Source organism: Anopheles bellator, chromosome 1 (assembly GCF_943735745.2).
Source record: "Anopheles bellator chromosome 1, idAnoBellAS_SP24_06.2, whole genome shotgun sequence".
Lineage (NCBI taxonomy): Eukaryota > Metazoa > Arthropoda > Insecta > Diptera > Culicidae > Anopheles > Anopheles bellator.
In genome coordinates, this window is record NC_071285.1 from 44,024,529 (window position 1) to 44,049,431 (window position 24,903).

Sequence of the window (24,903 nt, forward strand, 5' to 3'; positions counted from 1 at the left end):
GTAAAGGCCATCGATCGCGTTCTGGTTGATCGTCGGTAACGCGGGGTTGAACATGGTACGAGAGTCCGCCTTTAACACACCCAGCGATACGGTCACAATCACGTGATCGGCAGAATATGTAGAACAGTCTTCGGTAGCAACTGTAACAAGGCCATCGGTAGTATCTTGCCAGTAGATACCGTTAACCACTTTGTTGAAACTAGTCAGAGTGTTGATTGGCACCACTGAGTTGGTGGATCCTGGGAAAGTGCCCTGTGCATATGTCACAGGATAAGTATTTCGTATTAAACTTGTGTTCACCAAGCGACTTACCGTCATTATGTCCAGTATCGAGCTGAAGCCTCGCTGTCCCGTCCACGCTAGGGATTGCTCTCCTTCGGTTTCCACATACCCGTCGTCACTCGTTGCGGCCACATCAAACCACGAATCGATCGCGCTGTGGCCTAAGAGCTCGGAGTTGTCGAAACTTACCAAAAACTGCTCCGCCAGCTCACGATTGATGTCACTGTACTTTGACGAGTTTATTTTGGTGCGATACTGAGTGGTAATATAGTCGCCCAACGATCCCGCGTAGCCGGAGGTATAGGATGCTTGTAAAATGGATTCGCCCAATGCCCAGAGGCGATCGGAAATCGTCTCCGGCACCTGTTTTCCATCCGACTGGACCAGGTATTCGTTTTCGTCGACCATGGAGGTTTTGAGTAGACCGGGAAATGCGGACGCCATCTGGTAAGCAATGTTACCTTCCTCTCCGTGACACCACTGAGCTCCAAGCTCCACAGGCGAACCGTTACCTCCAAAAGGCACAGAATTGATGCGTCCTCCAATTCTCTGAGAAGCCTCCAGCAGAGTGATGTTGGTGAGCCCAGCACGGTACAGAGTGGTAGCAGCTGCCAGCCCCGATGCCCCAGCCCCGACGATAATAATTCGCGGATTCGCTGCAGCGGATGTTCCGGAAAGGTTGGCGGCAACCATGCCCCAAGCCACAACAACCACTACGAAGGTCCACTTCATTGTTAACAGCGGTTTACTCTTCTGGCAAAACGGATGAAGTAGTGTCCGTCCTTAAAAATGGAAATAGAATACGGGTGATCACCGGACGAAGATGCGATCTAAGGTGTTGTAAGTTCTCAGGATACCTGTTACTTATCGCAGGCACTGATATGGCACTTCAGTTCAGGCAGCACACAAAAGTGATCCGCCAAACCAGATCTGAACCTCAATATATAGTCGGAGCTTCGTGATAATGGTATGCCATATGACGCAATCTAAAACAGTCAACGAGTTCGATTGATTGCCGTAAGACAATCGCAACATTCTCTCAGGTTGCAGGTGTGCAATGTTGCACTATGAATGGGCTTTCTTCATTTACACACTGTTTACGTAGTTGCCTGGGAAAGCAGGAAAAGCCGGTGGGTCTACGGTCTTTTGGAGATCTATTCTTGATCGCTGATGTTTACTTGCATGTTTTAATTAAATGCATGCATGTATTTAATTCACTAATTTTTACAAAATTTTAACATCCAGGGAAAGTGGACCTCCGTTTTTGGAACACCTTTTCCAATTTTAACCACAGCACAGAATATGAAATGTCACGTGGACCACATCCAAACACCATTGGAACTAGTTTATCTTCCATCGGCCATTGAAATTATTACCGTGCCCGATCTGTATAATTTGTGTAGTGGCCTTCACAGTACGTTAACTCGGATAATGTGACTTTTTACATTGCAGTCCAAATGTTATATACTCACCTATCGTTTTTTCGCTCGCAACGTTTTTTTTCACAAATACAAACGGGTTTTTATACCAATTTGCTTCGAACGGTTCAAGGTCTAACTTCTTTGGTGAGATTCGAACAATAACCGGTTAGAATCAGATTGTTTAATTTCAACCAGAATGATGCTCGATGGGCAAAGTGAGCAAACTGAGCTACGGTCGGTTGCTGTGGGAAAATTTGAATGTCCTTTCTTTGTCGCACGCTCTACTATTCCTCTGCCCCCTCTCGTTCTCGTGGTTCCACAAGAGAGAGAGGAGAACTGTCCCGTTCTAGCGCGTCAGCTATCTCTTTCCAGTCAGTTTCAGAGGCTGGGAACGCAGAGAGAGGGAGAGAAAAGTTTCTTTCTCTCTCTCGTTTCGTGTTCGGGATTTTCGTAGTTGAAAAAAAAATAGTAATATGTTAAAATATGTAAATATATTAATAGTAAATATGTTAAAATAGAAATCATCGAAAGCAAAAACCGGGGCAAGATTTAAGTTTTAAGATGTGCAATGTTTAATAAACATAAACTCCATAAACATAATAATAATTAAACTAGATGTTTAATGACGATCGGAAATACATCGATCCGAAGCCTTGTTAAGGCCTTTCTTCTATTTTGAGGCGTCAAATTTAATGTGCGCTGTGCAGCAAATATCGCTCAGCAACGAACCGTTTGATATTTTAAGTCGGTTTCTAACTTTATGCATAAATTCAGCGACAGCGTGATGTGGATAATGTTTTGCGATAACAATTTGCAACCGAGTTCCCGGTTCCCCAGCGATAGCCACAGGTGGCGAAGATCAATCTCGAGACAACTTGGTTGAAACAATGGTGCTTTGCAATTGTTCCTAAGTAAGATCCTAATGGCTCGTAGCCTATTAGTTATTATAACGAACAGTCTTGAGGGCTGTTTTGCCAGGCGTCTTTGAAAACAAAAAATTAATCGGAATTTGGCGCAAACTATACTTGCGATAATTGGCATCTTACAGGAAAAACTTAGAATCAAGCAACCAGAGGCAAATCAAAGGGACAAAGGAACTTATTAGAGTCAAACCAGTGGAGAAAAGTTTTAATTGAACAAGGAGTCAATCGGTGAGTTTATGAGGGAAGTCGATTCAAAGAGCGGTTGCACAAACTTTTGACCACATAATCTCCTGGAGCTCCCAAACTGTCGTAGATATCAAAACCTAACATTCGTTCTCTTAGTGCATATTCATATTCAGGTCGCATCCAAGATCACACCGATCAGGTCAACACGAAATCCATTTTCAAATTTTCAATTTTACCACTTTGCGCACAAAACAACAACTCTAACCTGCAAAAGTTGCCGGCCAACTACACCGCAACACTAGGCTGTTCAATGAGTTCTGCGCCTCGATAAGAGAAACACCAGTTTTTGGTTTTAAAAACACTTTTTTATTCAGTATGTTCTCCCTGGACATCAATACACTGGTTTCAACGAGACTCCAATTTATGAATTCCATAAACGTTGGCCATTTTCAAAATGTTCCTTCTTTTATTGAACCTCAGAACTTTTGGAACAATCCAATTTAAACACCATCGCACGCACACACGCGAACGCAACGATGTGTGTGGACGTGTCGTTAACATGGTGTTGGTGCAAACCAGGACAGGTTCAGGTTTGTCATCAGGTTCGAAGGCTCAAAGTTACGTTGAACCGTGTTGAGATTCTCAGGAAACAGCAGACACTCTTTTTTTCTTAACTTCCAACCAACCTCTGCCGCGCGAACACCGTTAAAATTAAAATTCGAGCAAGAAGGAATACGACAATTTGAAAACTTCTCGTATCTCGCTACAATAATAACGTCCAAGCGGAAATTAGAGTGGTGCTTTAGTTAACATTTCCAACGTTTGCCGGGAACGCGCGCTCGTGTATAGGGAATTTCCCGTCCAAGTCATTCGTGGGTGCGTACAATACCATCCAAAACAATAAACCTACAAACCTGCAAAAAGATGAACTCTCGAGCGGTGCGGTTGTGTGCGTTGTAGGTCTCGGCGGACGGGTTTTGTTTCGCGGTTGATCGCGGTTTGGAGTTTGGATGGTGTTGCAATCATCACTGTTTCTACCATTCAGTGGTGGCGGGATAGAAAATGTGCGTGCGAATTCTGGTTTGATAAATGCCACGCACGTGCTCGGTGCAGAAAAGGTGGCCTGTGTCCAGGGACGGTGGTGATCGCAACAATTGATGTGAGTGTGTACAAAGAGCCTCCAAGGAAGCGGGACGTGTGCGTACCAACCATTCATCATCAGAAAAGCCCAACGACGCGCCGCACACATACACCTGAGAGGCGATCTTAAGCCACCGCGAGTGAGTGTATAAGTGCGAGTTAAATGTTCCGCTGCTTGAGCCTTCGGATTCAACCGCAGCCTGCTGCTGTTTTGCCAACATTTAACCAACCCGTTTAGCAACGCGAGCAGCCAGCGCGTTGCCATAGTGTTTTCGCTGTGTGTGAGTGTGTGCGGCGCTGCATCGTCCTTATGATCCTCGATTTTCTACTAGCCGTATGATCCCGTCTTCATCTGTTTCATCGCCTCCACTCGGTGCCCGCTGGTGTGCCGTGGTTCTGTGCAGTGGCCAATTGTGTTTTATCTCGCTTTCTCAGTGGTGCTGAGTGCGTAATTTTAGCATCAATTATCAACCCGATCGACGATCGGCAATCGCGCTTCACTCGCTGAAGCTTCCGTTTTTGCACTCGAATTTGCAGCGTGCGATCGTGCTCTCTCGCTCTGTGCATCGAGCTGATTCATACCTTTCTGGCCTATTGGCGTCCGCTGCGATCGCTGCGTCGACGAGTCATCACCGTCCGTTACGTGAATCATCTCAGTGCGCGATCTCGCTGAACCAGCGTGTCACGGATGGTGGCCACCACCTCAGCCACTTCAACTTCTTGACCGGATAAAGTGGATCTTACATCAGCCCCCCCAACAGCGGGCTGCAAATAATGTGACATGGGATCGTGCACGAGACGACACTTCCTGTTGTCAATATGCTTCCTGCAATTGGTGAGTGTTTGAATGAGTGCACATTAAAACTAACTCTTGCGAAACAACGTAAAATTATATTCCAAGTCTCCAACATCCTTGCAGTGAATTTCCAATCTGGCTGTGCTCAACATTGGTTTTCATACGATTCACATCCCATTTCCGTTCATTGACTGCGACGCTATTTTTGCTCTCCTGGATCCACGCAGACGGAAGCCGCCCAACCGACAGAACGGTAGCGGTGTCTGCTCTTGACGACGGCGAGGCTTATGATGAGGTTAAACCTCCCGTTTCCGGTCGCGTTCCGCGGCCCATGGGAAAATTCCGCATTCCCAATCGCCTCACCGAAAGCGGTTCACGGTGGAAAGCCGGTAGGAGATCGGTTTGCGCGCGCCTTCGAGCGATAATAGGCGGAAGTACCAAAGTTGCGGTGCTCGCTCTGTGGAATTCTGACGCCTTTTTTGAGCCGTGGCCGCGCGGCAAGCATCGTCGTGTCCCCAAGGAGCCGAGTGTTTAGCTTGAGGGAACCGACCTCAAGTGGGATTTGCCATAACCTGCCCTCGGTTTCCTTGTGAGGTTTCCCGCACCAGGAACCGCGCCCCGCGTACCTAAGAAGTTTCTGTGTTGGCGGCCGCGACGAAGACGGCCGCAACGGCAACAAAGATATTTATTTACATCCTGTTGACGAAGTTGCTTCGGGTTCGATATCCATTTCTTCATTCTCCTGGCCCAAGGAGTTTTTCTACTCGCGGAGGAACGGGCCGCACAGGGGAAAGAAATAGCGAGAGGCTTTTTTCCGTCCTTAGTCTAGATGATTACGATGGCGCGTCGTGGATGCCGCTGCTTTTTTTTGCTTTTCTCAAACCCTTTAACCCGTAGCTTTCCGTCTGCTTCGTCTTCCTTCGCCAGCCGATCCAAGCGCGGCCGATCGCTCCGCTCGCGTTGCTGCTCCTTATGCTTTATGGTCGTTTCATTAAAATTCATTCATTTGCCTTTTATGCTGCTCCCGCCGTTTGCTGGCTTGTTGCGGGCCCGTTTGGACTGCTCTCGTTTCTGTTTTGTTTTACATCTCCTGACCATCCGCTCGGGGGACGACGGTTTATGTTGGAGCTGGTTCGTCTTCGGCCTGTGCCTGCTTCACCATCCGTTAGTTTGCGCTTTCGTTTGCTATGCTGGACGGACCCTTCGAAACGGATCCTCCTGCTATGGTGTGTGCGGAGGGAGCATGCGAGCATGACCGCGACGGACTTTGTTACATTGTTTCTGTTTTGGTTATTGTTTGCTTGTGAACAAGGGGGCGGCATGCGAAGAATCGACTGTGTACGTGCATCGGGGTTTTCATGTAACAGAAAATTTGATTAAATGCAAATTTATTTCTTCCCTCCCGAAGGAAGGTTCACGATTGATGACTTGCCACGGAGAGGTCAATTTTCTCAAGAAAGGGTTTCAATAAAAGCGTATGTTATTCTATTTGGAAGGAAAAACTTATTTTTTCTTCGATTTTGCAAGACTTACTATTTAGTTCACAACAGGTTAATGGAACTCCTTTATTCACCATTATGTTCCTTTGTACACTCAATTTGATTTACAACTTCATTTGCGCAAATACTTAACTTTAGAACGAACAACCAATTGAAGTTTTTAATTTAAATTTAATATTAAGGCAACGATAGCTAGAACAGGGAGAAAAAGTGCTGGCACATCATCTGCTTCTTATCGTTATCGCTTCACCAAAAAGCATACAAATCCGATCCTGGTGCGGTATCTAATGTCTGCATCTTGTCTGGGAGCGCAGCGGAGAACGAGAATAGCATATATCATAGCCTGATATTTTCTAGCACAGCGCGCCACTTCCGCCAGACGCAATCGACAACATTCGATCGCCGAACAATGGTACTCTTGGCTTTCGTCGGATTTTTCCGGGACATCCCGCCAGGCCTGTAAGGTTGACAGGGATTGTGGTATCGCCATGCTGATAAGCAGAATTTTACTACCCGTGTTTGGGTTGATGCTGCAGGAAAGAACATAACGTCGAGGTGCCAGATGTCTACGGCATTTTAGCACAGTTTTCAATCGATGTACCACTGTCCTGCGTTTCCTTGTGGAGGTTGTATGAACCATCTTACGACACTTATTTTGATGGCATTTCCTTAACTATGAAGTTTTTTTCGCATCGATACACGGGAGAATTTTCCTTCTGGGAAGTCTTTGCGTTGGATGGACGTCAGATGATGGAAAGCATAGTTTATACACAGACCAACACTACAATCTGTGGATTATGGGAACTAAAACCTTAACACCAAGTCCCTTTTTTGTAGCTCATTAATCATAATCACATTCTTTAACAGCATATTTAACAACATAACAGACCTGTTCGGTGAAAAATTCACCGTTTGCGAGCCAAGCAAAGTGCAAATTGAGGTAAAAGAAAGACCCCCTCTTGTAACCCCTTTCAATTTTTGCGGAGTTTGTTGACGTTTTTCCGTTGGGCGCTGGATTTATCTGCCTTTGATCCGGTTCTCCGGGTTGACCTAATTTTCCCCCAAATAAGATGTTGACGTCTTTTACTATGCTCCGTGTTTCGCTGGTTTTTTTTTCTATGTGAATGCCTCGTTTCGCTTTTGTTGAGAAAACTTGGCCCAAAGCAGAGTATAAGCAGTTTGTGATCATATGCGAGAAGGGCATTGGGGCATCGGAAGTGGGTGGCTAATCATTTTCCGAAGGCTGGAGAGCTGGCGCCGCACCAAACCAGACCTTTGTTTTGAACTCGCTTGATTCGTGGCGTTGGCGTGGCGTGCGGGTTCCGATATGTAAATACAATTAACCGGTTACCAATCATTCATCCCACACGCGTCACCCGTCACCCGTTGACATCGGTTTTTGGGTGTGTAGTAGGTTTGTGTATTTCAAATTGAAGAAAAAACTGGAACAGTAAAACCTGAACGATTCGTTGAGGTGATACTGAGTTTTGATGAAATACACCATACATTAAGGGGGAATATTGGAGGCTTTATCGTTCAATGCCTTATCGTTTGCCGGCCGATTCGATCGATTTCTTGTGCTGACAACTAACGCAGCATAATTTCGTGCGTAGGGTAGTTCGTTGTACGGAAGGTGCAATGGACCGGTGTGTGCTTCCGCCCACTTCAATTCTGTAGTATGCTATCAATCGGGCCGAGCCGGAACTTCTCTAGTTCAGGTTCAGGTGGACAGCAGTGCGATGAAACAATAGACAGTGCGAACGGACCGGATTTAACCTCGCCGACGATGTAATGGAGCACGACTTCCGAGAACCCGCTTTCCGTCGCCTGTCAGTGACAGACAGGTCGGAACCGTGGGATTATGAAATCGCTCTCGGAGTAGCTACTTAGAAGTTTTTCAGCAGCATGGTTTTGGGCTTCCTTATGCTTCCAGCAGGTTTTCCTGCCTGTCTTGCTTTATCACAACTTCCCAATTTACTGGAGGGTTTCACTGTAGCTGACGTGTGCTCTGGGGAGTTTTTATGTTTTTGGACCCGGAAAACCCGGCCCGTGAAGCGCAGCGCAACCGAAAAACACCTGCAATCAGTTAGTAAACACTTGATGTTTTTATGCACGGTTCAAAGCATGAAGCCATCCTCTTGACCCTCTTGCTAGAGAGGGGACCCTAAACGAGCGTATTATTGTCCGCTTCCCTACCAACTTTGGCAGCTGTAACAAACTGTCCGACAGCTCTGACATCGATTGATTGTGGAGGGGACACGAACGCCATAGAGAGTACGGCTTTGGCGTGTCGATTGTTGCCGTGACAGCAAAATGAAAATTGAATGACAAAAATCCTGAAGCTTCGTGCCCGAGGCCACCCGTTCCTTTAAGGACTTACGCAGTTGTTGGTGGGCGAACAACAGGTCGGAAAACTTCAAACAATTTGAAGGATCACCGAATCGATGGTACCTGGGCAAACGCGCCGAGGAGATTCGTTTTTCACACTCGATCGAACTCGGTCACTGCCCACTGGCACCCCTCCGGAAGTCTTTCCGTGTGCTGCTGTTGATATGTTGCCCTCGTAAACACGCCGTTTTCGGCTGCATCACAGCTGTCACACATTGGTTGGTGTTGAACTGTTGAAAGAATGGTGACGTCGACGCATTTCTTTTAAATGAAGTGTGACTGGTGCCTTGAGACACACACTGTGAGCGGTTGAGCTCATAAACTAAATAAAGGCCCATAACATGGAAACGCTCATCACACCGGCCTTATGTCATTAAGGGCCCTCGAGCAGCACCTGCGAAATGATAAACAATCGATAGTATCGAGACTCCCCTGAACGGTGGGGTCGTACGAGATAGTGAGCCTCGAAACCTTAGGTTTCCTTTGGCGATAAGATAAGATAGATTGTGTTGGGACATTTTGGCTTCTACCTCTCTTTTGGTTGAAATGGAACCCGAGCAAAAATTGGGGCCAGCGTTCGAGTTTATCAACATATGTTCGCCCGTTGTCCTGGTTGGTTTCTACGGTGCACTTTCGTAACGGTCGTCCAAGTTTGGTGGCGCTCCCCCTTCTCGGAACAGGCGGCGGCCGGTGCCACGACGATTTGTCAGGTTAAGGATGTAATCGATTGTAAAATCGGCCACCGCACAAATCGTTTGTTGGGCTCGTTTGCTGTTGTCGATTACGTTGACGATGTTGGGCATAATCCAACATCGGGGTTCGGTTTGGCAAGGTCTTGAAGCGGTGGCCACGTTCCGTTGGGACGTTCTTTGTGCGTGAGGAACTCCCGTTGCGAACCGTTCTATCGATAGCTGCAATCATCACTTAATTGCGTCTATATCGGCCATGGGGATTTTTTCTCGCAGCAGTGGAACCGACAACGCTCCTACGTAGCGATGACGAACAGGACAAATATATTTACGCAGCAATCAGACGTGCAGTATTGATTACTCTGCAAGGCTCTTGGAGCGATTGCATCATGCGGCAGTCCTTCTAATGAGTGTCCAGTTAATATGAGGTCCTCCATGTATGAAACTAATTCAATGCAACCCGTGCCTGAAATGCCTGTAAAAGGTGTGTTTAACCGTCTAAAGTCACGTAACTAAAACAAACAATTGTGGGTTCCAGCGATTCTTCGCCAAGTTATCTTGAAATAATCATCCCAAACGGAACCGTGACTCAAGAATGGCAAAAATGTACCGCTATTACCGCCGGACCTTGTCAGTATGTCAGCCGAACTGCAACCAACGCCAATCGTAGCGGCGATAGTATGCGTTGCAATCGGAGTGACTTTGCTGCACAAACAAGTCTCAGGTTTCTCGAGACTTTCTCAGAAACAGGCTAGTGTCCGTCGGGAGGAAATGGGGGCTTTGCCGAAGATTAGGGCTTATGGTCACGGTCTGACACACGCGCATGACGAGTTCACTGCAAAATGTAATCTCACCCTCAGCCTGGCCTGGATCTTATCGGTGGGCCTGTCGTAGAATGTGACACTTGCTTTGTTGCTTAATGAGCAAAACAGAACGTAGAAAGGTTTATTTTTAGCAGACAAATGGCGATTAGCACATTAATAAGTCGCAATACGCAACCCTCTTTCTGGTGACTCCCGTTTTCGTTTTATGGCAGGTTCGTTTTTACTACTATAATCCACCGGGATCTTGTGATCCGGCGTAAGGAAGCTCTACTCATTCTCGTGACAATGTTCAGCCGACAAATGTGCTGACCCAGCGCCCAGACACGGCGGATCCCAGATCCGCGGTTCCCGTCTTCGCTTGCAGCTGGCATCCGGTCGTTCTCCACTTTCAATGTTTGAGTTGTTTTTTTTTTCGCAACGTTCTCAGTTCCTGGCAGTCGAACCAAGCACAAGGACTCATATATCCACATGCCACATGATGGGTGACGTTCCGATGGCATATGGAATTTGAGCCGTGGCGTAAATCCACGTATCGCGAACTGCTGGTTGCCTGCCGCGCGGCTCGATGGATGCTCAATTTTTTAATGAGTTTTGCGCAAAAGAGGTGACTTGTGCCGCGCTACCGTTTGCGGTTTCGGTTTGCACGATTCGGATGCTTCATTGTTCCGGGGGCATCTGATGGATGACTTTTCTAACACACCGTGGCCGTCGGTTGGCAAATGTGGGAACAAATCGATGGCGGTTGACATATTTAATGAAGTTCACTATCGCTTCGCAGTCACAGAGACTGGTTGAATTTCGTTCGAGGGCTCCCTTTCAAATTCGAACGGATGAAGTTGTTTGCAAATCGATACAGGGGGACCCTTGCAAATTTTAGTCAACTGTTCGATGACGCCATTGCGTGGCTCTGCCAAGTTGTTTCGCAGCACAACGTCCTTTCTCTGATGTCTGTGTCACGCACACACTCCCGATGAGACTCGACCACCGGACGCTAATTTGATTGTAACACCTTTTCTGGGCAAATAATCATCATTGCCGGAGCCAGAGGATGATGAATGAAACATAATCGAACACGGACCGCGGGCCCAATTAACGGCCTGTGTCTAATGGAATTAATTGTCACATTAACAAAACGGGGAGCTGCGAGAACTCATATTTCTTGCAACCCTCCGTGGCTTCGCAATCAGCCCGACCGGGAGGGGTTAACTTGGTTCTGGCCAGCCGAATTCGAATTTCTGTGTGGCTGTGTCCATCCGAAACCCAGCCGTTTCCGGAATAGGCATCATTAGTCACAGAAGTAATTGTGGGGACCGGCGGGAGGCTTTCGCAGGTTTTTGAGGAAGCGCCGTTCCCCAGTTTCTCGGTGTGTTTACTCATCGATCTGACGTGTGTTTTTGTTCGACTCGTTCCGTCCGGGTTGTCCGGTGTTTCAAGAAACCGATTGCTTCTGCGAAACATCTCCAAGACTTCCTTCCAAGGTTCTGTGTAGGCAGGCCTCTAGGCCAGAGAACGTGGCCAATATTAATCACCTAACGGCAACTTTGCCGACTCAGCCTTCGGGGTTGCTGATTCTGTGTGATTTATTATTTTCTCGAATTGATTAGACCACTTCCCTGCGCAGGTGGTTGGTTCGTGGAGCACCGGCAATCGATCCCTTCGACGGGGCTCTTTCTTTGAACCCGGTGCGTCATTGCGAGCGATCGAACAGCGAGCAATTAGTCGGAGATGAAGCCTTACTTTTCAGCGGTTCCCAGACTCGTTACCAGTTCTCGTCATTTTTTTCCCCCTCGCCCAAAACGCGGGACGCCATGTGCCCGAACCGGAAGATTGCTCACCTCACAATGTGTTTTAGACCAGTTCTTGTTCGCTGGGTCCAATCGGTCGGCCTGAAGATTGGACGGCCGCTCGCCGGCACAGTTCCGCGAAAACGGGCCACGATAATTTGGTGGACAGCATGAAATGACTCCTCAACTCGAGCCGAGTAACGCCAAGTCACGAACCGAGCATGAAAATGCGCCGCGTGTGTGTTTGCTCCGTGCTCGTTGCGATCAACGATTAACTTCGAAAGTCCTGCTGCTGTGCGATGTGCCTTCCGCTCTTTCACTTGAAACCCCAACCGTTTGGAGGCTGCAAAGATTGAGGCACGATTTCTCGCTCTCACGCGGGGGCCCCTGCGCGGATTCAAATTGCTTTCGCTTTGGACGAGTCTCAAAAGATCGCGCGGTTTTTTGCGCCCCGGAATGGAAAGCACTGAAAATGACTCCTTTGTCGGGTGCTGTGACGGTTTTATGTCCACAGGAAACTGTTGACGGGTCGTGAAGAATTTGAAACTTCAGCGTCTTCGCTGAGCCGTTGGATCCGCCGAGAGTGGCAACCGATCACACGCTGCCGGTCACGAAGCTCCATACTGACCGACGCGAACCGGAATAGGCTGGTGGTTGTAAATCATACCAATAGGGGGGAGGCTTGGCTTTTGTTCGGTGCTCCATCGATCGAGCATGAGCGCCATGCTTTTGAAGGTTAAACTTAACACCAGCCCGGTAATTGGAGCCATTTCGATGCGCGGCCAAATGCAGGCATCTCGAGAGCATCTCGGCACGGGCATGCGGTGTCAATCCGCAGGTTCTCTGGCCTATTTTTGCAATTTAAACTGAAGCGAAAATAACCAGATTCAGATCGTCTTAACCTTTCTCTCGATTGCTGTTTGGGCCGCATTGGGCATAGTTTTTCTCTTGGAAACAAATCGATTGGTCCTCGGAAAGACCAATTCGGTACATGGTTGGCCGAGCGTTGTTGGTCCTGGCGGCAATCCGACAACGGGCCGCGATCGAACGGACCCCGGAGACTCTTCTTTGGCAAATTCCTCGGCCAACTTCCTCTCCACCGGAGATCGACTGGGACGTAGAACCGGTTTCTGGTTCTTGCTGCTAGTCGTGATCTCTCGTGTATCGAGCCGGCCGGAAATGGTCCATCAGGCGGCCAGGGCCCCCATTTATCTGCAGAAAGACCGGACTCCGGGACGGGTTTCCTATGCTCTCGAAAGCCACGCCGCTTTTGCTGCGGGCATGAACAAAAGGCAAAGGTCCCAGGGCTTATCGGTCGGCTAGGGAGTAATGTGGACCCTACCGTGCCCTGTTTGCGGTATTTCTAATCTTATGGGCGATGAAGGGCGTCTTTGTCCAGTTTTCGATCGTCACCTCCAGGGGTGCGTTGCTTCCGAAGGGTAGGTGCCAAGCATACTGTAACACTCTCCGAAAAAGTTCTTGACTATATCGTGCTTTGTTCAGTAAATATCATTCGCAAGAATGCAGACACTCGGTCCTGGAACACATTCCGCACCGTTATGGACACGCCACTATTGCGATGCCCGAAGACCGAACCCCCTACCGATGACTCACACATAAGGTCTTGGAAGGCGCTGCGAGTATGCGCTTCGCTGCAATGCCAGAGCCGGAGCAGAACGATGCATGGCCACACATTCCTTCCTTCCACTTTCTTGGACGATGTGCGGGGTGGGCTCAGGGTCGTCGGATGTCGTATGGAAAATATGTCCCGGTTCCGGGAGCTCGGCGAAAGAAAGTATGTTTCATTGACCATTAAAATGTAAATTACGTTAAATTAGGCGCACACAAATGGAGATTTGGCCTCGGTTGTGCAACGGTACAAGTTCGTACCGAGGACCTGGAATTGGCTCCCTGGCGAGTAGAGGGTTGGTGTCAGAAAACGTTGGGTGGCTTTTAAATGCGTTTAACAAACTTTTGCGTTTACCCTTTTCAGTTCTTTTAAATCATTATACTTATAGGAAGTTGTTAAAGTTGACTAATTAAGTGTGCCTTATTTTTAGGAAAACTCACTTGTTTGCAATTTCCTCCTTTGTGTCAAGGATAATCAATCAAGTGTTTGTCATCTTTAACTGTGCGCCTCGAGGTTATGATGTTTTTTTACACTCGGTTCTTGCCACTCCAAACTGACTATAATCTGACGACTGTCAGCAAGGGATCCGCTTGTGACAGGAAAAAAATGATGTCTCCCAAAGGAAAACCGTTGCCGTGATTTTCAACGTTAGATTGCGTCCGAAGTCGGCTCGACCGACTTCGATGCTTCGTCGCTGTCGAGCCACCCACATGAGGTGACCATAGTGATAACAACGGGGCCGACAAATGATGCTTCCCACGTTCCGCGTGAAATAACCCGCACGCTGCGTGTGCTTGAAGTGTCCTTTTGGGACAGTGAAGGGTGCTCGAATTTCTTGCCCACCAGCGGGACACCGCCCAGGCATTGTGTGTGGCCGAATTAGTGGACCACAAGTAAAGGGAGGCAGGCTTTCGGGTGTCGAGTTTCGCATCGCTGCGAGGATTAGAATGTAGCAGCAGCAGCAGCAGCAGAACATTAGCCCTCCGAAGTGTCCTACAACGCGTGCGACCCGGTGGAGCAAAAGACATTTTCGAAGGCTCAACAATCGATGCTTAATCACACCGCACGCACACTCCACCGAATCCCTATCCTGTCAAGCGTACGGATCAGTTCAGTATCGGATAAGGTTTTTGTAGGCAACGTTTGTACTCTTGAAACCGTTTTCAATATTTGAAGAACAGCGAAAGCAGGTTGTAGATCATCGGAAAAGTTTCATAACTTTCGGCAAAGTCCCTGGATCCCGCTTCGTCGTCGGGCGTGGTGGCATGTTGGAAGTGATAAATGGATTACCGAAGTCGTCGTCCATCGGAGAGCAGTTGACCGATCTGATAATGACACGAAAGTGATGAGTTGGGTTGTGGGTCTAAAGCGGCCAGGAACACTAAAAATACGTGGCAGCAATCCGTTGTTCTGCCGCCGCACGTCTGCCTCATGGAGTTGGGCCGTTATCAACCGTGCTGCATCCGGTGATTGATATTTTAATCGTTTCACTTGCGGAACATAAACGATCGCCGTTTGGGTCCACGGTAGGGCCATGTCCGGCAGGGTCCGAGGGTCACCGTCGTGGACCGCGTGGTTGGAAAAACTGGAAAAACCGCTTCAAGAAGAATGTTGCTGATGTGCTTGGTCGTCCTTGCGCTGGCCGCTAGAGGCTCAGTGACCCCGTAATTATCGTAGCTTCATTCGGTGAGCATAGCGTTCGTTTTACAATGTACAAAACCATCAGCCATCTCGTGTTTTATTTATGTAGCAGTTTGTTCTGTGTTGCTGCAGCGGTGGTGTCGTTTGGGTTTACGTACCTTCAACCAAAAGCATTCGCTTTTAACGGCCTGATTAGTTTGTCTTAACTAGGCACAGTGCTTATCGTGAAGTATCAATCAGCGAGTAATTCGATGGAGCAGAATGTCTGGCCTCTTCATCAAGCCAGTCGAACTGGAAGAGAATGCGACGAAGTAAATTGATTCACACTTCGATAGCCATGATTGCATCAATTGCGTGACGTGGCGTGGCGTGGCGTGCGGCGCCCACCGAATGATTCTATCCCAAAGCGTTCGAAAGCTGGAATAGGCACGAGATACCCGTATCGTTTTATTTAAAACCACTTAGCCCTCGGCCACCCGTAAGTGCTTCGATTGAGGCGAATGGCCCCGGCCGGGTTCCAGAATGCAATTCTGGGTTGCAGTTTTTCATCTTAAAAAGGACCGGAATGAAAAAAAAAACCCCATAAATTGAAAGATTTATTTGCTGGCCGCGTGTGTGTTCCCCGGGAAGTGGCGCATCGGAAGGCGGCGTGTTGTTACGTTCGCTCCAAGTAACGCCACTTTTGAATTTATTAATTTAGCTCGATGCGGCAAATTAGTGGCGCGCAGACGAGAAGCAGACGAGCTGTTGCTGCTGCTGCTGCTGCAGGAAGTTTGGAAAATAAAATTGTTCAATCAATTTAAGGCGTCCGCGCTCTCGGTGACACTCCTTCGGCGACACTTCTTTCGTTCGCCGCAGAACATAACTCTTGACGGAGAGGAGGCTAAATGAGTATTTAAAGCCAGGCACGTGGCCCCCCTACGTGGCACTCTGCTGGCTGCGTGATGTTTTTTTATTTATTCATTTAGTTATTTATTTAACTTATGTTGTGTCATTGCCCGTGTGTTGGCTGCCTTGCTGCCGGGGCTTCCAGCGAACGAGCCCAACTCCCGTCCCGCTAATTGAGTGTTATTTGAAGTTTAAATATGAAGCTGCTTTAATTGATCGGCGGCTCGCGTGGGGATAAAAATCGGATTCCTCGTCGCCCCAATCTGCCCGCGAGACACACGGGGGATGGAAAGGAGGGAAAACATCATGATCAGATTATGTATGACGGCGCTATGGGACACATTGCTTTGCGTTTTACTGGAACTAGCGCGGGATCGCCATGGGAGAGACAGCCATCGTGGGATTTCCTATGGTTTATTGCACGACTCTTCGCTCACCCCGTAACGGCACCAAGATCGTGGTTTTATTGGGTTCGAGAAAATAAATGTTATTCGTGTGGTGGCGGGGCACAGTCAAGAGCTTTCGTTTTCCACTTGCGGCCGCGAAGAGAAAGTGCCCAAAAAATCGACCAAAAAAGCAGCCGAGCGCCGGCAGAGCCAGTCAATTTCAAGTGATGCGTCTTTCGTATGGTTTCACTTTCGATAAGTCCGGGCCGGGGGGCTACTGAGCATTTGAAACTAAACCGGCCACCGACGCTTCCGCCTTTTTCCGCCCGCGGGGTTTGTTTCGTTTTCCGTGTTTTCTGTCCACCGGGGTTTTCAGCAACGGGCAACAGGCAGCAGCTTGAATGGATGGTTTTCGTGGGTCTTTTTTTCTCAAGTATTGCTAATTTAATTACCTTAGCCAATGGGCAAGATTTCGGGCGCGCGTTCAAGTACACTGCTGGCAAAGTGCCATCCGGCGGTGACCGTTGCGTCACGCATTTTTATTTTATGCCAAGCTTTCCGATAAAAAAGCAATCGTTCGTTACGTTTTGTGGGAAAAACATGCTTCAAAATTAATTTAGTTTTTTGTGAACAAAACATTAACGTCAACATTGGAAAGTGTTCAATTAGGGGTTGCGATAACTATCGACCGGTGGGTGATGGCTGGGTTATCTTGGCGGAGCTGCTCTTTCGTTCCATTAGGCAGTTGGTTTGGATTGCTTGCCGCGACTTTGGTTTGCAAAACAATTTTAATTATCTGTTTATTATATGAACTTTTCCTGATTTACCCGCTTTTCAAAGATGTCGAATGCTATTTTAACCTTCTAAAAGCAACATTTTAAGTTAAAATTTCTCACAATCTGTATACGAGGTTCTATGTTATGTTAGCCAGTTTAAAAACATGCCATAAAATATAATTCCCACCGTGGAGCTGTATTACTTACGCTGTCATGATTCCAGAATGAAGTTTTGATCTAAGAGCTTCTCGTACTGGTTGCACCCCTAAGTGGTTAAAAGTCGCGCTCCTTGCGTACCGTCAGCTTTTGATCCGTTTTCAGACCCCGACACCGAACCCCGTCGTACTTCTGTGTTTCGAATCCCGTGCGGGGCAGAACCTGGAACAGAACCTGATAATAACAAATCTCGGCGCGTTCCCGGCGGGGCGGTAAGCAAGGTCACACCGAAGAGGCAGGTGGAGCGGAATGAAAATGAATCCTTGAAAGGCGAGCATAAGCGCGTTTTGTGGTTGGCGGGCAGTAGTGGCACCAGCGGGGAGCGAACCGACCGTTGCAGTTGTAACGACGACGGAAACCTGTTTTTGACTTTTCTCCCCCATTTTCTTCGAATGCGTTGCTTCCCTTCTATGCTGCTGCGAGCAAACGAAACACCTGTCTTATGTTTGAGCCTCTGCCTCTGTTCTCTGTCCGTTTCGTTTCCTTCGTCCTTATTTCGACTCGTCTGCTTGCCGTGTGTATTGGGTGCCCCACAGCATTAGCTTCCAATTGCCAGGCCAAGCCGATTGTCATTTGCCGTTTGTTGCTTCTTCAATTTACCTTCATGTCCACGCCATCCGGCCGGCGGAGGCCCCTTATCCTTCCCACGCTTCCGTACCCACAACCGCGAACTTTGTTCGTTATTATTTTGGCAACAACAAAATTGTACGAAATCCTGGTGCCCGTCTGCGTGGTATGCTTTCCTTCAGCAGGTCGCTCTCCGTGGGCTTCCGGTACACGAATCCAGGCCATTGCCTTCAGACCCATCCGAAAATCCTTTTTAACCTTTGGCTGACAGCTTTTCATGCTACGGTTCAGGAGGTTTCACAAAGGATTGCTCATTATTTGAATGTGTTTTGGTTGTGGGGGGCTTACATTGAAATGACATTTAGATGAGTTACACATTTCACAATGGATATGATTGTGTTCATTTTCACATTGCTTTTCTTTGTTCCCGTTTCTTGTTTTTGTGTCTTATTACATCGTAGGGGAATGTGTATCGTAAGGAATGTACGCTGCAAAATGTAGCCACTGAGAGTTAACTTCACCTACGTTTGACGATAAAAAATGACTTTGGTAAAAATGCGAAAAAATGAAGATCAAGAAAACGTGAATAATTCACAAATTAAAGCTCGAGCAACCTACAAGTTTACCTACGAAAAACGGTACTTGTTGTGACTGATTCAGCCGCTTGCCATCATGGACAGGAAGCTCATAAGTGGTATGTTAAAAATAGCATCAATACTGAGCACTCGTAGAGCAAACTCATCTTAGAAAATCGATAGGAAAAATAAATGATCAGAAAGATTTCCCCAAAAAGAACACTGAAGAACACAGAAGCACTGTGCTGACATTTTTTAAAGGTACAACAAGGGGTACAAAATTTATTTTTAAGGTGAAATTTTTCGACTTTGTAAATGATTTGAATTGAAACTTTCATCGTGAGGTTTTCTTTGGCCATCCTATGCTGTGTCCGTCCCTCAAGTTGAAAGTCCCTCGACGATGGGTAACTGGTAAATTCGAAATTTAAATTAAGCTTTACTTGTGTCCATATAGCCTCGCTCCTACGAAGCCTGAGGGTTGCTTGTAACAAGGACTCCCTGTGTTGGCCGCCGTCGGTAAAGTTTAATATAATCCTCCGAATTAAATAGCCGCCAGCTTTTTTCGGTCACAATTCGGTGAGCCCCAGGTACCATTTTTAATATTGCAAGTGTATTAAAAAGCGAGGAAAAAAAGCGCCTGACCAACAGCATAATTTGTTAGTCAGCGATGGACAGTCGGCGGACTTGACACAATTAAGCCGCCAACCGGCGGGGACATTTATTTGTTTAGGAGCAATCGAAACAATTCTCGAACTCCGTCGTTCTCTTTACATAACCCGGGCTCAGCCGGGGCTGGGTGGGCGCGTGTAAAACGCAAATATCTTGTGGCCCTTTGAGTTCCTCCCAGTACGGCCGGAGTTTCGTTCTGCCTTTTCTTCGGTTGACTACAGTTTGTTGACGCCGCCAGGGGGAACGAAGTGTAATTATTCGTCCGCGCGGGCTGTCGTTGAATTATGCGAGGCAGTAAAAGTTTCAACTATGCTTAAGTTATTTGTTAAATGTTTTTTAACACGTCTCGTGACAGGCCATCGAGAAGACCGTCGCCGGTCGGTGAGCGTTGGAATTTCTCTATTTTTTGTTGCTGCTACCGCGGGCGATGTGCATACTTTTTCAGCATTTTTGATTAATACTGACACGATATGCTCAAATTTTCGAGCACCGTTTTGGTGTAATGTTAGAATAGAAATGCGTCTGTGAGGCGTATGTCACAAATTTGGGTTACGAGTTTGTTTCGAGCGCCGTCAAGTGAACACTTCCAGAGTGAAAGTTATTTTTAACAAACAGCCTGCACCACCCCTGGGGTGGTTATGGACGTATTGAAAAACCGTGTTTACAGCTGCACTTTTTGGCGCGAAAGAATCCGTCGGTAGTGGGTGTGTACGGCGCTACGTTCGCTATCCATCATTTGGATGATCTTTTAAAAATAAATAATATTTTGCCAGGCCGCGTTTCCCGTGTGCGAGAACTTATGTTGCACCATCGTGCACCAGCAACGCTGGGAACGGTCTAAACAGCACAGTGGCGTCCGTATGTAGCGCTGCAACGGCTAACCTACTGGCCCCGAACGAAACGGAACGCCCATCGCTCGCCCGGCGCTGGTCCTCGGAGCAATGCAAAATGCAAAGTGCTTCGTTTGATCGTGGTAGAGTGAAAGTGAATTGCATGGATGAAAGCATGATTCTTGGGTGGTGTTCGGCTTCGGAAAGTGGTGCTCCGTGATTTATGCACCCCTTTCGCTAGGAAAGCTTAGCCTTTCGGTGGTGCAATCAAAAATAGAAACCCACCTGCCCTGATCGTTTGAGGCGGACGATGACACCAGCTCTAGCCTGTTGCGGGAGTTATCTGCCATAAAATTTAAGAAACGTCCATCAGCAAACGGTTGCCATGAATAATAAGAAACACAATTCATAAGCTCTTTAAAATGCAATTTGTTTTTGAATGGCCTCAAAATAATTTATCTCTTTTTAAATATGGCACGATTATTAGAGCTATGCTGTGTCGAATCATATTTTATTTAACAGACAGTCATGAACCTGATTTTTCTTTGCTTTGAACCAATTCTCGTTCATGATTGTTTTATGTAGCCTGTTCCTATAGCTACGGGCAGCAAAATTCAATAACTGGCCCACCTTTTCGATGTTGTCCTTTAATCAAAATTTTTTACGTCGAGATTTTTGATGGTATTTGTTTAAAGCTCCCAGTTTGGGCGTCCTCATAAATTCGAATTAAAGCAAACGAAACGAATAACAACAAAAACGTATATTTTCCAGGTGCTCCAGGAGTTGGAGCCCGTGCGCGGTTCCATGTTCTCGGTTCGAGACCGACCTGGATCCTTCAAACTCAGCCCTATGCCTTCAGGGATTTTGCGAACCGATGTTTTGTCGTTTACCCGGTTTCGGTGATGGCCACTTTACCGCACGGGGGATGTATCGTCACGGAACGATGGCCGTACGCGTCTAGCTCGTTCTCCCTCTCTCAGTGTGTCATCTATTTTTAAACTTCCGTGGAAAAGATTTCCTCTTCTTGTGACGGGTGGTGGATTAGCATCTCTCCCATCCCGCCCCGGGAGCCAAGTTTCGGACAGTTTACGACAACAGGTGGTCACTTTCAATTTCGACAGCCTAGGGGGCCGGTCGGTGCTGCCGCCAGAAAGTTCATTTCCCTCGGTGGGGTTCCACACGGGTTCTCGGGCTTCGGGGACTGTTGGTAATTGAAATCTAATGTTGATCATCAAGACCCATCACACGTGCTGCCCGCGTTCTAACGTCTCGACACCGCTAGCGTAACGGCATTCACTTCAGAGCACGGGTGAAAGGTTTCTTCGGTGCTGAAACGGTGTTTTTCCATTTTTCCAATGGACTAGTTCTTACGCGAACGTAAACAAACAGAAAAGAAAAACATTTCACGTATCTATTTGACTTTCCAAACTGAAGGGAAGCGACCCGGTAGCGTTGGGTTCGTTTCGAAAAGAAGCCTTACCGTCTGTAACATTCGTGTAATGAACGATTGGAGGGTTGATAGTTTGACGGACTTTGTAGCTCTTATCGTTAACGTCGTCTGTCTCCGTCTGTTCGATTTGGCCGTTAATATTTTGCTGCCTTTTTAAATGGTCTCCATCATCCCATACTAGCTTCTCTATCTCTAAAAAGTAACTTCAACCAAAACAGTGCGCTTAGCGAAGAATATAGACTCAATTTAACCAACCGAGAACGTAAAAGTGTGGCAGTCAGCAGCATGCGCATAAGTCAGATTTATCTTCGTCCTCCTCGACGAAGGTCCGACTGCTGCATAAACAATGATGGGGAAGATTAAAGCAGCGAAGGTACACGACGCCGCCTTTCCCTTTCGTTGGATGGCGTGCGTTCGGTGTACAGTTAGATTAATATGTCTCCGGCAACATCCGCAGCGCCGCCATTGAGCCTAAATTATTTATGAATCGGGAGCCATCATTTCCTCCGCTTCGTTCGTGTGTTGCTTTTTCCACAGCACCCTCACCAGGATCCGCGAGCTCCGGGGCCGTAAAGGTGTATTTACCGTGGAAAAGTGATTCCAAAATTCTGCTTCATCGTCCATCTTCCAACTGTAGCGCAGGGCGGCCCAAGCCCGAGGGCGCTGGGAACTATCTACGAGGTGGCCTATCGGTGCGTGATGTGGTCGTTTGACCATCGTTATCGTAAACGCTCGAGTTGGAACGCCTTTTTATGCTTCTTTACCGGGGTGGGATGGTGTATCACGGTTACCTAGCTGGTAGTTATTCGATCCTCGACCGTTGGCGAGATTGTGTATCAGGCCCCCCTCAGACCCGGTCGGGGCTTCTAAAACAATGTAGCGGTGGCTCTTGGTCGGTGTTGTTTGCTCTGGAATTTTTCCGGTTCACGGGCGCGCGAGGTGGGGACGGTTGTGAAAGTAGAACATGCCACCATCTCGGCGGGGTGTGATTACCGAGACGCGCTCGATCGGATTGCAATCGGCTTAATTTCTTACAGCCTGATCGGACATGGTTTAGAAAATGCCTGGCATGTTGTGGGGGGCACCATGATCAAAATTAAGCCACGATTGGCCGATAGATGGTGGATGACTTAAATGGCATCATTATGCCATCTCCCCCTCAGTTTAATCGCACCCCAAAATGTCTCGGTCCTAATCAGCGACCGGTTCATTAGCGGCTTTCACCCCCTACACGCACGCAACATTGATTTTAGCATAACGCCGCGCATAAGCAGCATCGCATGTTTCGCCCCTCCCAAAACCTTAGTAAATGACGCGTGCCCTAGCCATTTGCCTGGGGATAAGAGGTTGTAATCCTTCTCGCGCTCTCTGGGCGAAGATGTATTGTCAGAGTACCGTGTGGCATTTAGGAAGTCGTTTCCGTTGGCGGAAACTTTCTTCTCCGTGGTGCCACCAATCCGTGTCACGTTCGTTTATCGCGCAGGTCAGCGGTTCGCGTTTCGCTGGAGTATTAACAATTTACGCGAACCCGGATCCCGGAGTATCTCTGGAAAAGGTTCAACATTTGGGGTCGTTCAAAGGTTCATCAGAGCTTTGTTGTTTCATGTTTTTCTGTTTTGGATAGTTACACACTTCACTGTCGAGGCGGGAAGGTTGCGATCGACAAATCAACAACATTATTGGCGGTCGGGTAGCTGTTTTTTTGCGCCAGGGAAATAGTTTTCTACGTGCTATGAAGTGCTCGGATCGGACTGCGATGGGTTTTTAGCGTATTTTCTTCAACCCATTGCGCTAGTTCGACGTCGACCTACAAACACAGATCCCGGGCCTCCGGTTCGGTCGCCCCGTCTGCTGGCCAGTCGCCGGCCAGCTGACCTTCTTACTGCATCTTGCGGTGCTTTCCCCGTCGGTCTGTGCCTTCACCTTCACGGCCTGAAGCGGTTGCTCCGCTTCTAGCTAATGAACGGTTTGGCCAGATCCGAAGATTGTGGCCACTACTCAACGTGCAGCGTTTGATTTCTTTCGCTCTCTCGCTCACCCCTGAGATGACCCCTTCGATACTTTCACGCGGTACCGAAGAAGTAGTGCCTTCGATCAGTACTCGGGACGTGAAATGATGGGGGTTTCTTTAACCTTCTCTTTTGCCAACATCCCGTGGCGTGTGTGTTCGAGTGTTGAAGTGGCCACAGTCGGCAGCTCAACTCTACATTCGCTTAACAGTGGAGAAGGTAAATACAAGACTGGTAGATGAAGGATTTAAACGATTTGAGATGGTAGCACAATAAAACGTTTAATTTTGAAGCATGCAATGTCATGAAGTTAGCTAAAGTTAAGATTACTACAGGTCGCGGTTGACATTGTGGAGTGGATTTCTACTAACTGCCGAAGGCATAACACCATCTTACAGTCGTTTTTTTGATAGTTGTTTTCGCGAAGACGGACGATAGAAGCAGAACCAGAACGCAAGAACATGGTTATGGTCCAATCGACCATTCGTACATTTTACCCTGATCAGACCACTGAAGAGAGAATCGTTCGTTGCGTTTATGTCCTGTCGGGAAGATGTTGTGAAGGGCGAAATCTAATTATTGACTGGCTATTGGCTAATTGTGTAGCGCTAACATTCGTTTGTTAAACCCAAAACGATTCGCATTCGTATGGGCATCATGCATGGCACGGACGCTCGTTTCCAAGTCTAATTAATTAATACTATTTGTCCGATTGGTCAACCGTGAGGGTTTCGTACGACCACAGACCGAAAAATGCTGCTCGCTGAATCGATATCATGGTGACCCTGACATTGCTCGATACAGCTGAACTGTGTGCAAAGAAGTAAATATTGTTTGTCCATTTTACAACACACGTAGAAGTATTTCAAGACATTCTTCCAACGTGCCCGATAAATATTTGATTTTTGCTCCATTCACCCCAACCGCGAGGCCACACTTGGGAGAAGATATTTGTTTACGAATTTTCATTGTTTAGTGACGCGTTGTGTTCGATGTTTACGGTCATGGGAAAGAAGTCGTGTTAGGATCGCAGCTAAACCTTCTAGCTGTTCGGTTTTGTGGTCTTCAGATACCTACGAAGAGGTGTGATTTTTCTTGAACTTCGGCACTACGAAATTGTCCACGTAAACCAAGGGTCTCCAAGAATCCGAGGTCCACTGGTCTGGTCGATTTTTATTGACATTGGTTTTATGACCAAACTTCGATCCGTTGCAACTGGAATGTGGTCATTAGTCGGGCGGAATGGAATGTTCGATTTTCTGGCCCCGCGATTCCATTTCCAACATCATCCTTCGTAACCGTGATCAAGGAACTGGATGTCGGAAGTTTACAGG

The 24,903-nt window shown here is 47.5% G+C and overlaps 2 protein-coding genes across 2 annotated transcripts in view; one reads left to right on the top strand and one right to left on the bottom strand.

Moving 5' to 3' along the window:
- Nucleotides 1-975, bottom strand: part of LOC131215682 (peroxisomal N(1)-acetyl-spermine/spermidine oxidase-like) — a 1,587-nt gene extending 612 nt beyond the window's left edge. The window contains exon 1 of the mRNA XM_058210074.1: nucleotides 313-975. Coding sequence (XP_058066057.1) covers nucleotides 313-975 — 663 coding nt within the window. The remainder of the gene's footprint in view (nucleotides 1-312) is intronic.
- Nucleotides 976-4,718: 3,743 nt separating this feature from the next.
- The window catches only part of LOC131215683 (homeotic protein female sterile), a 41,682-nt gene continuing 21,497 nt past the window's right edge, over nucleotides 4,719-24,903 (top strand). Inside the window, exon 1 of the mRNA XM_058210075.1 lies at nucleotides 4,719-4,787. Within this exon, the coding sequence (XP_058066058.1) occupies nucleotides 4,734-4,787 (54 nt within the window). The 5' untranslated portion in view covers nucleotides 4,719-4,733. The remainder of the gene's footprint in view (nucleotides 4,788-24,903) is intronic.